General features: G+C 40.3%; 1 protein-coding gene across 5 annotated transcripts in view; it reads left to right on the top strand.

Moving 5' to 3' along the window:
* LCA5L (lebercilin LCA5 like) overlaps positions 1-15031 on the top strand; it is a 49370-nt gene that overhangs the window by 27350 nt on the left and 6989 nt on the right. For 3 of the 5 annotated variants that reach the window (XM_077879227.1, XM_077879226.1, XM_077879228.1), the window contains 4 exons: positions 27-364; positions 649-795; positions 4969-5483; positions 7622-7759. In XM_077879227.1, coding sequence (XP_077735353.1) covers positions 37-364; positions 649-795; positions 4969-5483; positions 7622-7759 — 1128 coding nt within the window. In that variant the 5' untranslated portion in view covers positions 27-36. Of the gene's footprint in view, positions 1-26; positions 365-648; positions 796-4968; positions 5484-7594; positions 7760-15031 lie in introns of those variants that run through there. The other 2 variants (XM_077879230.1, XM_077879229.1) reach the window with 2 other exon arrangements.

Here is a 15031-nt window from a genome sequence, read left to right as displayed (position 1 = left end):
ATCTAAAAATACTTTTCTTCTGTCAGGTTGTTAACTATGTCTCTGGCTGGTCCAGCAGAAACAGACGTAGCCGGGCACCTCCCCAGTGTGGCATTAGGACCCAGTAGGATGGCTGCAGAGAGTGAGAGCAGCCTGGGTGCAGGTGACTGTCCCAGGGGCAGTTCCAGGTGTGCCTCCGATAGGAGTGTTGACTATAGCAGATCTCAGTGTTCCTGTAGAAGTTTAAGTTCCTGCTGTGATTACTCAGAAGACTTTCTCTCTGAATGTTCGGAAACTGCTCTTAACAGAAATTATTTAGAGAAGCCTGCGATAAAAGAAACGGACAAGAAGAAACAGTATGTTTCTAAAATCTCCCAATCTAAAGGTAAGAAACAATATTTCCCAAGGAAGACCAAATTTCTGTTTCTAATGACATTATTATTTAATGCACTCGTATTTGAAGTAATCCACATTTAGTTTTATTGTCCTCCCATATTTTAAATGTGTGTGTATATATATATAATTGAACTTTTATAGAAGAAATTATGTAATAGAGAAATTAAGAATAGTGACAAGATGGCAGGAAGTTAGGCTGAAAATGTAGAGCCTAGCCCTCTTGCACAACCTATCCTCCTGGGAGCCTAGTAGTGAGGTTGGTTCCGTTTTCAGTTAACAGGTGGCCTCATTACAGAGTACCACGATACTTGGATCTCACTGGCTACTTGCCTTTCATCTCGGCTGAAGAATCAAGGATTGAATTGCCAATGAAATGTAAAAACCGGTTTCAACACCCCAAGAAGAAGGGCTCCAAGTCCGGTGAGGCAAAGATCATCCTTTGAAACAGGGGTGGTTCAAGAGGTTGTTAATAATATCATTCCCTCATGGACTGTGAGAGTACCAACACCATCGCTCCGTAACTGTCCAAACTGGGGAGCCTTGTGACACCCTTGATCTCATTCCCTGCCTTCCTGCCCGGACCATGATCACTTGCTCCCATTTTAGGCAATCCTAAACTTATAAATATCCCTAATTTAGAAATAGCTGAAACTTTCTTCCACTGTGACCACCAGAACCACCATCAGTCAACAGTTGGAAAATACTTAAGTACATAACAATATATGTGGAACCTGCCTTACTGTCATGTTTACCCTGTATCTCTTACCCCCACCCCCAGCCTTGAGTGACCAGGTGTACCTGGGACTCCCTATGCTACTTTTGGATCATCTAGAATCTTCAAGTCCCCTTCTTCCTAGCTGTAGGGTAGGGATTCTTAATCTAAGACCCATGTCTGTGGACCCCATGAAAATCTTTGCTTTTATCAATTTGCATTTGTGAACTTTTCTAAGGAGAAAGACCCATGAGCTTCCAACAAATTGTCAAAAGGCTAAAAGCCCCTTTCCTAAAGAGGCGAGAGCCTGACACTCATTGGCAAGGCCCAGGGTAGGAGATGAAAAGTCCAGTTCCTTCTCTCACCTGGGATTCTGTCAAAAGAAATCTGTTAGTAGTGGCATTTGAAAGATTATCACGACAGAACCCACATCATGGTTAGGCTTCGTGGTTACAATCCCTTATCCACATCTGTAATTTACAAAACACTGAAAACCAAACATTTTCTTCGTCTTTGGCACCTAAACTGATTGGGCAACAAAAACCTGATTTTAACTAACATGAGGCTGATTTTTATTTACTTCACTTAGTAGGAATAGTCCTATATTTCACAAAAATATCCTTTGGTTAAAGTGTGCTATCCCCAACCCTACTGGGAGTACTATGGAAAATACTGAATATGCACCAAAATAATAATAATCATTCAGAAACAGTCTGGCCCCAGTGTTTTAGGAGAGGGATCATGTCTCTATACATCTTATATTAATTCTACACTTTTGTGGGCCTGTATGAAAGGCAGTTAGCATTTATACAACTGTTTCTGTAGGAACTGCACTTTGAGTTCTAAGTACCTGATAATTTAACTTTTAAAAACTGATTCCTCATTTATTCCACAAATATTTATTGTGGTCATAATTTGGTCATAATACCTGGTCATAAATTTGGACCAATTAATTTTGGTGCACCAAAATTAATTTAGTCACATCATTAAGAGTAATCATTAGGCCAAATCTGCCTTATAATATAAAATGAGAAATTGTAAGAGACACTTAACTCTAAGAAACAAACTGAGAGTTGCTGAAGGGGAGATGGGTGAGGGATGGGGTAACTGGGTGATGGGCACTAAGGAGGGCACATAATATAATGAGTACTGGGTGTTCTATGCAACTGATGAATCACTAAATTCTACCCCTGAAATTAATAATACACTACATGGAAAGGAAAGGAGAGGAAAGGAGAGGAGAGGAGAGGGGAGGGAAGGGGAGGGAGAGGAGAGGAGAGGAGAGGAGAGGAGAGGAGAGGAGAGGAGAGGAGAGGAGAGGAGAGGAGAGGAGAGGAAAGGGAGAAAGAAAGAGAGAGAGAGAGAGAGAGAGAGAGAAAGAAAGAAAGAAAGAAAGAAAGAAAGAAAGAAAGAAAGAAAAGAAAGAAAGAAAGAAAGAAAGAAAGAAAGAAAGAAAGAAAGAAAGAAAGAAAGAAAGAAAGAAAAAAGAAAGAAAAGAAAAAAAAGAAAAGAAAAAGAGAAAAAATTTTATCATCCTCAGTATGTGTAGGTTAGTATAATGAGATACAAAATCATTAAGGACTAAACCCTGTTTCAACTTTCCATAACCTTGATTAGTATACAAGTATGCATAATGTGTACAGTATGAATTTATTCTATATCACTCAAATACAAGTGGTATATTTATCTTCTGAAGCAAACAAGTCTGGCACATCCTCCTCCCAAGCACCCACTAAGGTAGGCAAAAAATTCAATCTCAGGCATGTTTGGGGAACAGAGGGGGTGTGGATGGCCTTACACAGACAAGAACACTTGGGGAAGGGCTTCTGGTCCTTCATTCTTACCAGTTATATGTTTCTTGTCCAAGCACATGTGATCACGAAAAGGCTGACACCTCCTGTTTGTTTTTCAAAGTACCTACGCCCTGTACACACACTTCATTCTGGGGCCTTGGCCAGTGCTCCCATGGCCACAAGGATTAGTCCCAGGCACCTACTCATGCTGACTCTGCCTTACCATCACTCGAGCACAGCAGAAGTCAGGAACAAGCCTCCACCGCCCGCACAACCCACCACCCTTCATCCTTCTAGTCCCAGGGAAATCCCTCTCTCCTCCGGGTCACACCACCCAAGAGCTGTAGAACCTTATAAGTTGGGAGTCAAGTTGCAGTCATGCTGGACATGGTATAGGACATGACAGTCCCCATCCACCCCTTTTTTATTTTTTTAAGATTTTATTTATTTATTCATGAGAGACACACAGAGAGAGGCAGAGACACATGCAGAGGGAGAAGCAGGCTCCATGCAGGGAGCCCAATGTGGGACTCGATCCTGGGACTCCAGGATCACGCCCTGGGCCAAAGGCAGGCACTAAATCACTGAGCCACCCAAGGATCCCCTCCACCCCTGTTTTAATCCAGCCTGATGCATACTGCCTGGGTCTGGGGCTCCCCTAGCCAGCGCCCAAGGTATTAAAGTGCCTGGCCTTCTAGTGTCCTAGAGACTGACCTCTGCTTTCCTATTTCCAATGTGCTCAAAAACCCAAAATACTCAAATATCTAACCAGAGCCCTTACTAAATCACTCCCAATGGGAAAAGACCTTTGGAGGTTGTAAAGACAGCCCTTCAATTATTGATGTGACACAGACACTATGATCATCACTCCTATGTGGTCCATCATAGTCATGCTTGAAATGCTTTATCCCCAAAAGCATCCTCAATTTCCGTTGGCTCATTTCCATCACCTTTTCCACCACCTATACCAAACATGTTAAGCCGAGTCTCAGATGATGTGTCCACACTAGGGCCAACAGCTTAAAGTTAGGACTCCAGGGACATTGTTCACTAAGTATTTTCTCTCTCCAGGATGAAGACTTTGGTTTGTTTGTTTGTTTTTAGACTCTAGAATCTAGTTTCAATCTCTCAGAATATAGATATAATAATATGTACACACACATATGCAGTGTGCACATATATGTACGAAAATGTCGTGCAAATGCTCATACATATGGGACCTGGTTTCTGTCTCACCACTTACTAGCTGTGTGCCCATCGGTAAGTGACTTCACTAAGTATCAGTGTGCTCATTTTTAAAAAGGGATAACAATGCAGTGGTGCTAAATATACACTTGACATACTGAATTTAGTTATATAAGCTTGATGCTTGTAAGCTGGGGGTAATATTTAGATACATTTTGTTTAAAATAGACTTATGAATACAAGCCAACTAACTACTTCCTCTAAAGCCCAAAGTAACAGGAAAAATTGTCTATGTTGGCTTTACTGAGAGATGGAACACCAGTCTATTTCCTCTAAGCAGTTCAATGGCCTTCTAAGGGTCTTTTTGAATATATGAGATCTTCATATATATCACTAGATGGTAAGGTGACCTTTGAATTGCCTCATAGCATATTTTTGGAAGGATTATATCAGATAATCTACATAAAGCATTTAGTTCAATGTTTAACACATGATAAACCCTTAGTAAATGTCATCGATTATTATGGTGTTTAGTAAAGCTTTAATAATAGAAATAAGTACAGGTTTTCCAGTCTAAAGAAGATCTGAAAAAAATAAATAAATAAATAAAAAATAAAGAAGATCTGGTTTTCAATCCAGTCTGTGTTACTTTGCGGTTATAGAACCTTGGACAAAGGATTTACAATCTTCAGATGTTAAATAAACTGCTGATCTGAAATGAGGTATTTTGCATATGAAGTCCCTACCCTGGAACATGGCTATTTATTACATGTTCTTTCCCCTTCTAGTTTGCCTATGTATGTGTGCATGGGTGTGGGCTGGGGCTAGGGGTAACACATATGTGCACATCTGCATATCCATATGCATATTACTAGTAATGAACTGGATTATCTGCTTACACAGGCAAGAAGGAAATCTCAGTTGAAAAAAAGCACAACTGGAATGCACCACTTTTAAGTTCGCAAAACAATACGATTACCCAAAGAAGAGATGCTATGACTCATCGCATACTCTCAGCAAGGCTTCATACGATTAAGGAGCTAAAAAACCAACTAGGTGATACACATCGTAAATTGGAAGCCACGGTCATAGAAAACCAATTTTTGAAACACCTTCAGCTTAGGCACTTGAAAGCTATAGGGAAGTATGAGAATTCACAAAATAATCTACCTCAAATTATGGCAAAACATCAGAGCGAAGTCAAAAATTTGAGGCAGCTACTTAGGAAATCCCAGGAAAAGGAAAGAAGTGCATCTAGGAAACTTCAAGAAGCTGATAGTGAGCTGCTGAAGACTAAAGACGCCTTACAGGCACTGCAGAAGCTTTCCGAAGACAAAAATCTTGCAGAGAGGGAGGAACTTACACAAAGACTGTCTGTTCTTACAACAAAAATGGAGGCAAATGACAAAAAAATACAGGTCCGTACTTCAGAGGCCTAGAAATTGTAATGTTCCAAAATGGACACAGAGAGAGTATACATGCATCACGCTTGCCCCTGTGCAGTGAAGCATCACCAGCTGCTTTGCTTACAGGACACACCAGTGATGCTGTCTAAAGGGGAAAGGCGGGAGGGGAGATGTTCCTTCTATGGTCAAGTGAGCTCATTCTGTAGCTGGGCACATTTGTCTAGAAATGACCATTCTCTAAGCCTGTTTGATTGCTGGAAAGATTGTGCTGGTTGTGTTGGGTGGGGTTGGGTTGGGTTGGGTTGGGTTGGGTTAATGAAACCTTTTAGAAGCTAACGTCCTACTTCAAACTATTTATTAAAAGCCTACTTCCCTAAAAGCCTGCCCCCTGCATCTCTCCCACCCTTTTCCTCTGGTCAGTTGTCTAGTCACCACCACACAGACATTGTTGGTACGTTAGAAACAGAAGGGTTTCCCAGATGATGCTCCTGCAAACAGAAGAGCAGAAAGGAACTAAAATCATTGAAACAAATTTGTCGATCTTCCCGAATGGCAGACACGTGGTTGTCAAGGTTTGGGGACTGCACTATGAGGGATGGTTTGGGAGAGCACCCTGATTATACTGAGAATTCTGCCGATTTTATGTTAGTTCTTACTCTCTATGGACAAACGTAAATTTAAATTTACTGCTTAATGCCTCATTATATGATGGTAAGAGGCAATTTTTTATGAACTTGAAATAATAAAAAAATATCATGTTCATCTCATCCACTTTTTTTTTTTTTCATGGAAGTGAAAGTTCTTATTATTTCCTCTTTGGTAAAATCCTCCATTTTCAAAGAGAATTTTCTCACAAAAAATGGATGTGTGAGCTCCAGAAAATGATGAGCAGCTCCATATGCCATCATATAATTCATATACTGAAATTCTATCATTTGGCCTCCTAGGTAATATTAGGCCCATCTTAGCACTTTTGTCAGGGAAAAGTAAATGTATTTTTATCTCATCTACATATTTTTTACATATACATGTTAAGTTAGTTCATATTTTATATCTGTAACCAAAACCAAGAAGAATTCAAGAACTATTTTCTTATCAGATGCACTTGGTTGTATGGGAAGTTTTGTTTGGTTGAAGGGCATTTGGTGGAGGGAGAAAATGTTTATGAGCCAAAACATATAGGGTTTTTTTTTTTTTTTAATGCTGTTTGGGGAGGGATTTTTAGTGATTATTTCATCCTTCTAGCTTGCCATATTGCCCACTTTTCTTTAATGAGAAAGTATTAATACTATAATGAGAGGTGGGGAGCTTTCAGCCAAGCCTCTGTCAAAGTGCAGACCAGAGAGTTCTGCAATAAAATCCTCATGCTGGGGACACCTGGGTGGCTCCATGGTTGAGCATCTGCCTTCGGCTCAGGATGCCGGAGTCCTGGGATCGAGTCCCACATCGGGCTCCCCTCAGGGAGCCTGCTTCTCCCTCTGCCTATGTCTGTCTCTGTGTCTCATGAATAAATAAAATATTTAAAATATACTCCCCTGTTGGAGAGGATGGAGAGATGCACCCTGGGTGCAGAGGGCCACAGTGCTAACAGTAGTCTCCTGGTCTTAGAATTCCTTCCTCTTCCTCCTTGGGGGAGTGGGGTAAATCCTTGGGGGAGTGGGGTAAATCAGCTTCCAGGGTCATTCAGCTGATACTCACACCTGCATGGCTGCCCTGCTGCTGGACAGCCCCCAGCTGCTGGGCAGCCCTCTGAGTGCACCTGCCACATTAGCAGATCCTCGTGTAGGCACAGCCACTTGGGTTGAGTTTTAAAGCATGGTGTTATTATTTTTCATAATTAATAATTATGACATTAAAAATAACATTTTAATAATAAAATGTTCAAAGGTTGTGAAATCAAATTTCAGAGTGTAAAAAACATTTGGTTCAAAACATATTGATTCTCTAGAGCTGGGATCTGGGGGTCTTTGGCTTTTGTGTCTGTGTGTGTGGTTCCACTTAGTTCTAATATATGTCCCCTGTAGCAGCCTTGCACTAAAATTATATCAAAAATTCACACTTCTCATAAATGCAATTAGTTCCATTATAATTGAAGTCTTTTAACAATACTACATTGGTTACAGAATACTTGAAATATATCCTGTTTTCAGAGCTTGGAGAAACAATTGAGGTTGAACAATAGAGCCTTTAATCGACAGCTGGCCAATGAGAACGGGAAGATGTTAGCAGCTCAGGCAGCTACAAAGACTCTGCAAATGGAAATAAAACACCTTCAACAAAAACTTAAGGTACTTCTTTTAAAGCAAAATGTAACAAAATTTGTGAAATTCTGCTTCCCAAAGTATCAGAGCTATTCTTTATATTATTTTTTAGGAATGTTTCTCAAATTAACTTTTCGCTACAACCATATGAATAGATAGAGGATCTGAAATTACTGGGATGAGTTCACAGCCTGATGAGTGTGTGCTGTAACTAGAAAAATCTCTACACTACTCATTAATGAGACTTCCTGTTACCATTCTCATTTCATCACGTGAATTAATATTGTTTTGTTATCACTTTAATAGAGCCCAAACTAAGTTTTTAAATTTTAAAATTACCTTATATCATTAAAATATTTTGAGTAATTTTAGTGGCCCAAAAATTTATTTTAAAATCTCTCCTGGAGGGCAGCCCGGGTGGCTCAGCGGTTTAGCGCCGCCTTCAGCCAGGGCCTGATCCTGGAGACCCGGGGTCAAGTCCCACATCGGGCTCCCTGCATGGAGCCTGCTTATCCCTCTGCCTGTGTCTCTGCCTCCTTCTCTCTCTCTCTCTCTCTCTCTGTCTCTCATGAATAAATAAAAATAAAAAAATAATCAAATCTCTCCTGGAAATGCTTGCAAAACTGTCTTTTAAAATGTGCTTTAGGGGCACCTGGTTGGCTCAGTTGGCTGACAGTTTTGGCTCAGGTCATGATCACAATGTAATGAGATGGAACCTCATTGATCGAGCCTCATCGAGCTCAGCACAGAGTCTGCTCAAGATTCTCTCTCCCTCTTTCTCTGCCCCTCCCGCCACTTGCACTCTAAATAAATAAATAAATAAATAAATAAATAAATAAATAAATAATTTTTAATAAATAAATATTTTAAAATGAAAAAATAAACTGTGCCTTAATAATAATTATAAATATTTTTTTCTGACTTTCGCTATCCTTATGCCTTCAATTCCTAAAATGTCCGAGTTGAAAAAGCTAGAGAAGGCACTTAACAATATAGTTCTTTTAAGCCTCCACTAGCAAATCTTTAGCTTGATTCTTTTTTTTTTTTTAGCTTGATTCTTTAAGACAAGATCTTTAACTTTTTTTTATGACAAGTAGAGAATTCAGATTTCCCAGGAGCCTTGAGAGCACTCAGAGGCAGGGGAAGGATACTAGGAGAGAAAATTGGGTGTAAATTTCCCCTTTGTAAAGCAGGGAGAGAGCTCTGTTTCTTTCTTCTCTGGAGTCTCAGGAAATTTCAGAGAGAAGAATATGCCAGAAAATAGATGTGGCCATAGCAACTAGCTTATAAATCTTACAGAAGAGGCTTCAAGATCCACTGGTTGAAGCAAAACATTTTCAAAGAATTTTTTAAATGAATTTTGTGTTTTTGTATGCAACGATATGCATATAAATACTATGCAGTCATTAAAAAACAATTTTTGTAGGGTAAATGCTTAATACTTAATGAGATGCTTAATGAAAAGGAAGATGCACAATTCTATGTGCAGTAAGATCCAGATTTATTTACCAAAAAAAAAAAAAAAAAGGAAATATACCTCTACACATTTCTGTGCTTCTGTATAAAGAAATGAGGGCTCTTTATGTAGTAAAATGGTAATCTCTAGGATATATGAGTAAGTGAAAAAAGGAACACAAAGGAAAGTGTGTAGTATGCCACCATTTAAAAACAGGAGAAATACAAATATATCCATGTAGTTGCTTCTATTTTTAAAAGAAAAGCAATAGTGGGATGACAATGGAAGTGGGGAAACAGTAAATCGGAAGGGTTGACTATAGAACCTACGTTTCCTGGCAGCCTGGGTGGCTCAGCGGTTTAGCGCTGCCTTCAGCCCAGGGCCTGATCCTGGAGATCTGGGATCACGTCCCACATCAGGCTCCCTGCATGGAGCCTGCTTCTCCCTCTGCCTGTGTCTCTGCCTCGCTCTCTGTGTCTCTCATGAATAAATAAATAAAATCTTTAAAAAAAAAAAAAAAAAAGAACCTACGTTTCCTTGAATGTAGATTTGATTTTGGAACCACATAAAATTTTGGAATCACCAAATACTTTGCACAATTATGAAGCAGAATGAAATTCAAAAAAAAATTGAAAAGCATTCCTTAAAAGTCAGAAATCCAATGAAGAAAAGATCACCCACTGTGTGTGTGTCACAGTGATGGTGTAATGTCACAGAGAGCCGCTATTCCAGGACACTTCAAATGTGTTAATTTCACTGCACATGCCTACTCAGATATATTCATGGTTGTAGTGTTGGCATGGTTCTTTTGAGACTGTTGTATATATCCTAATGAATGAAACACGTCATGACTTATGTTGGTGTCACTGAGAACTGGTATATAGGGGATAGAAGAAAGAAAATAACAGAAGTAAGAATAGGTCAATAAAAACCCCGTAGTCATGCTTGTGAACTAAAGTGAAAGAATGAATTTATGATAGAATTTATCTTTAAAGATAGATACATATTTCCTAATGTGACCAATTCAGTAGCATTGGATACCCTTAGTGAGCAGATTGTGGTCTTCAAATTCCATACCCAACTAAAAAGAACAAGGGCACCTTAAAATTTTTTGAGGTCTGGAGCATGAAATATACCGCATGAGCCCGGGACACACTGTCACACAAAAGCAAGGAAAATGTAGAGAAGGAGTAGTGTGCCATCTAAAATTAGTTATCATTGGCCAAAGATAAGGCAATTTGAAGATCAATAGAGTTACTACATGGGTTGAAACTTATCAAATATATAGAAATCCAACAGTTCACAATGACACTTTAAAAAGCAAAACAAAGCACCTCAGTGGTTAGTCGCCTTTAGAGGAACCAGCACACTATTTCAAAAACTGGTAAATAAAGAAAAACAATTATTTTTACCTTTCCTATATTCAGAGCAACCAAATAGTTTGTGAGGAGGGAGGTCTTCCTTATAAAAGCATTCCAAATAATGATAAAGAAGGAATGACAAAATAGAAGAGTATCACTATTTTGGAACTCCTAGTGAGTTAATGGAGCAAAGCAATGATTGTCAATGACTTTGCAGCACCACAGAAGAGACACCACCAGACATTATATACTTGCCCACTGATAAGTACACCATCACCTAGGGCAGACTCTTCCCCCCCAAAAAATCATACCCAGATGTGATCATTTATTTTTTTAATATTTTATTTTTTAAAAAATATTTTTATTTATTCATGAAAGACACGGAGAGAGAGAGAGAGAGAGAGAGAGGCAGAGACACAGGCAGAAGGAGAAGGAGGCTCCATGCAGGGAGCCTGACGTGGGACTCGATCCTGGGACTCCAGGATCACGCCCTGGGCACTAAACCACTGAGCCACCGAGGGATTCCCTAATATTTTATTTTTTAAAGTAATTTCTACACCAAGTGTGGGGCTCAAACTCACAACCCCAAGATCAAGAGTCACATACTCTACCAGCTGAGCCATCCAGGAGCCCCTGTGGTCAAACATTGGGATCTAAAAGTATAGGGGCAGGGGAATGTGGCAGCACTTCAGGGGGCAATCAGCATCGTCAGGCTATGGGAAGCCCTACAGAACAAACAACCCAGTTTCTACAAGAACTAAATAGCAAGGGTGCCTGGGTGGCTCAGTAAGTTAAGCATCTGCCTTCAGCTAAGGTCATGATCTCAAGGTCCTGGGATCCAGCCCCACGTTGGGCTCCCTGCTTGGTGGGGAATCTGCTATTCTCTGTCCCTCTGTCCGTCTGTCCCTCCCCCTGCTCATGTTCTCTCTTGCTCGTTCTTTCTCAAATAAATAAATAAAATATTTAAATAAATAAATAGGAAGGAAGGAATAAAAGAAGAGAAAAAAGAAGTATCAGTAAATGTGGAGAAAGTGGAACCCTCAGGCACCATTACAGGGAAATGTAAATGGCACAGCCACTATAGAAACTGTATGGCAGTTCCTCAAAAAAATTAAAAATGCATATGATCCAGCAATTCCACCTCTGTGTCTAAACCCAAAAGAATTGAGAGATTTTATTTATTTATTCATGAGAGACACAAAGAGGCAGAGACACAGGCAGAGGGAGAAGCAGGCTCCCCACAGGGAGCCCGATGTGGGACCTGAGCCAAAGGCAGACGCTCAACCACTGAGCCACCCAGGTGCCCCGAAAGCAGAGTCTTGAAGAGATATCTGTACCCCCATGTTTCTGGCAGCACTATTCACAATAACTAAAATGTGGAAGCAACCCAAGTGTCCATCAGTAGGTGTCCTGAATAAATATAATGTGATACACACACACACACACACACACACACACACGATGAAGTAGTATTCAGCCTTAAGAAGGAGGGGAATTCTGACTCACACTACAACATGGATGAACCTTCAGAACACTCCGCCAACTGAAATCAGCCAGTCACAAAAGACAAATATGATATTATCCTACTTATATGAGGTACTTAGTCAAAATCACGAAGACCCCGTAGAGCGGTGGTTGCCAGAAGCTGGGAAAAGGCAGAGTGGGAAGTTAGCCTTGAATGAAAACAGAGTTTCAGTTTTACAAAATGAGAAGAGCTCTGGGAATGGACCTCGATGGTTGGTTGCACAACGTGAATGCTATTTTATGCCACTGACCTGTACACTTAAAATGATTAAAATAGTGACTCTTATGTGCATTTCACCATAATAAAAAAAAAGAAAGAAAACCCACTAGATTGTATACTTTAAAGGGGCAAATCATGTGGTATGTGAATTACATCAATAAAGCTGTGTATAAACAAGTTTTTTAAAAGACTAACAGACATTTTTTAAGGGGCAAGTTGGGCAGAAGAGACAGAAAGGGAGAGAATCCAAGCAGGCTCCACGCCCAGCGCAGAACTCAATCTCACGACCCTGAGATCATGACCTAAACAGAAATCAAGAGTCAGACACTTAACCGACCGAGCCACCCAGGCACCAAGACTAAGAGACATACTAATCTCAAATGTTTTGGACTTTGTTTGGAATCTGATTCAAGCAAACCTAAGAAAAAAATTATGAGACAGTTGAAAAAATGTGAAACAAACTAGATATTTGATATTATGGGATTATTACTGATTTTTTTTGGTAGGTGCAATGTTGATATTGTGGTTAGGTTTTGAAAGGGATGCCCTTGTCTGCTATAGATACATAGTGAAAGACAGATTAAATTATATGATGCCTAGGACTTGCCTCAAAATAATCCCCAGACAAGGGATGGGATCAGAGGGGGTGGTGTGTAGACAGAAACAGGGCATGAGTTGTTCGTTAGTGAATCTGGCTCATTGGTTCATGAAGGTTCACTATATATTTTCTCTACTTTTGTATATTTTTTATATATACATTTTTTAAAGATTTTATTTATTCATGAGACACACAGAGAAAGAGGCAGGAGACATAGGCAGAGGGAGAAGCAGGCTCCACGCAGGGAGCCCAATGTGGGACTCAGTCCCAGGACCCCATGATCATGCCCTGGGCCAAAGGCAGGTGCTAAACTGCTGAGCCACCCAGGCATCCCATATTTTTTATATTTTTATAATAAAATCCTTTCAAAGGGAAAAATAAGAAAAATTACATTCTTATGCATAACAAAAGTTGAAATAGATCAAGAAGATGGGTTAAATACATGTTTTTCATCCCTTCCTGCCACAACCTATGGAAATGACAGAAAATATACTTTTAAAACAATAACCCATAACCCCAGAAAGGATACCACAATTGTACCAGGACTGCCAAAGAATTTCTGGAAGATAAAAAGACCAAAAGTAATGTTTTGGATTGATGGAGGAACCAGACACAGATGATCACAACCTAAATCATGGTGCAGAAATCACTCCACACCTTAGCAGCTTAAGAAATGACAATATGAATTTTGTTCATGAATCCACAATTTGGGCAAGGCTTGCTGGCAATAGCTCATCTCTGCCGCTCTTGACATCAGCTAAGGCAGTTCAGAGGCCGGGGGCTGGAATTCTCTGAAGTCTCACACGTATGTCTGCAGTTGGTGCCAATTGACAGCTGAGATCATAACTGGGGGTGTCGGCCAGAACCACCCATGTGTGGTGTGGGCTTCCTCACAACATGGTGGCTAGGTTCCAAGGAGAAGAGCAGAGACAGACGGAGAGAATACCCGTCACATAGCATCTCTTCCACCTCATCCCTTTGTCCAGGCAGTACAAGAGGAGGAGCAATCGATTCTTAATGGGGAGTCACAAGGTTCTGGAAGAGCATACAGGACCAGAAATATTGCTGAAGCAATTTTAGGAAAACGCAGTCTGCCATTTTAACATAGATCATTAATACCCGAGTTTGGGAGGGCACGGTCCCAAAGATCAAAATTTGTGTCTCTGTACTTTGAAACTCTTTTCAAAGTCATCCCAACACCAATTCTGGACTCTGCTCCATGCCCAGAGTGTGGGCTAAAGTAAGGGGAGAGAATGTCAGTCTTCCACAGCTCCCAGCTGACGTTCTGCCGCTCCACCCCACATCCAGACTACAAGCTCACCTCCACCAGAACGGCCTTGTCTATTAAGACCTCGTTTCCTGTCTTTTGGAAGCCATCCATCCTGATCCTAATTTGGCTCCCCACCATGACCCAACTTCCCTTGAACACTGACCTGATAGCCTTTGAGCTCATGAGTAGTCCATCCTATGAATATTCCCCAAGCATTCATGAACATTCCTAGATGTGGATTTCCCTTCCTACTCTTTCTCTGATTAACTTATGGATCTCAGCTATACAAGTATCCTGGATCATGTCCTGAACCTGTCGCCTCTGATTTTGAGTCCAGCTCTGTGGAGGGCACCCACACCTGAACCTTCGTTCTGAGCCGGAGGGAGGACTGCCCTGCAGGTGGCTTCCTTTTGCCCCCAGCCAGCCCTGCATCAGACACCGGTCAGTCAGCCCTTCTGCCTTCTTCCTCTCCACTGCTGAAGTGGACCAAAAAAAATAAAAAGAAAACTGAATTTTCCAGACCATCAATGCTTTGCCCCTCTAAGTATCAAAATCTTTCTTGTCTTAACCAGTAAGGGTAAAAAAAAAATCTTTCTAAGATCTTCTTATAAGATCTTCTATATTCTTCTATATTTCTAAGATCTTTCTATATTCTTCTTAAACATAATATCCAGAATAAACTTGACCAATTTTTCATGGAAACAAACTGCCTCCATTACTGTTCTTTCTTACTAAATGCGGCATTATCACAATGAGAAAGAAAGAAAAAGAGAAACATACTGTAACATTTTTGCTCCTAGAAGCTTAATTTCTTGAAAAGGCTAATATTCTCATACTTTATCCATTTGGCTCTGACAGCAAATTAATTTT

Source organism: Canis aureus, chromosome 30 (genome assembly GCF_053574225.1).
Source record: "Canis aureus isolate CA01 chromosome 30, VMU_Caureus_v.1.0, whole genome shotgun sequence".
Taxonomy (NCBI): Eukaryota; Metazoa; Chordata; class Mammalia; order Carnivora; family Canidae; genus Canis; species Canis aureus.
This window is presented reverse-complemented; position numbering and strand designations above follow the sequence as displayed.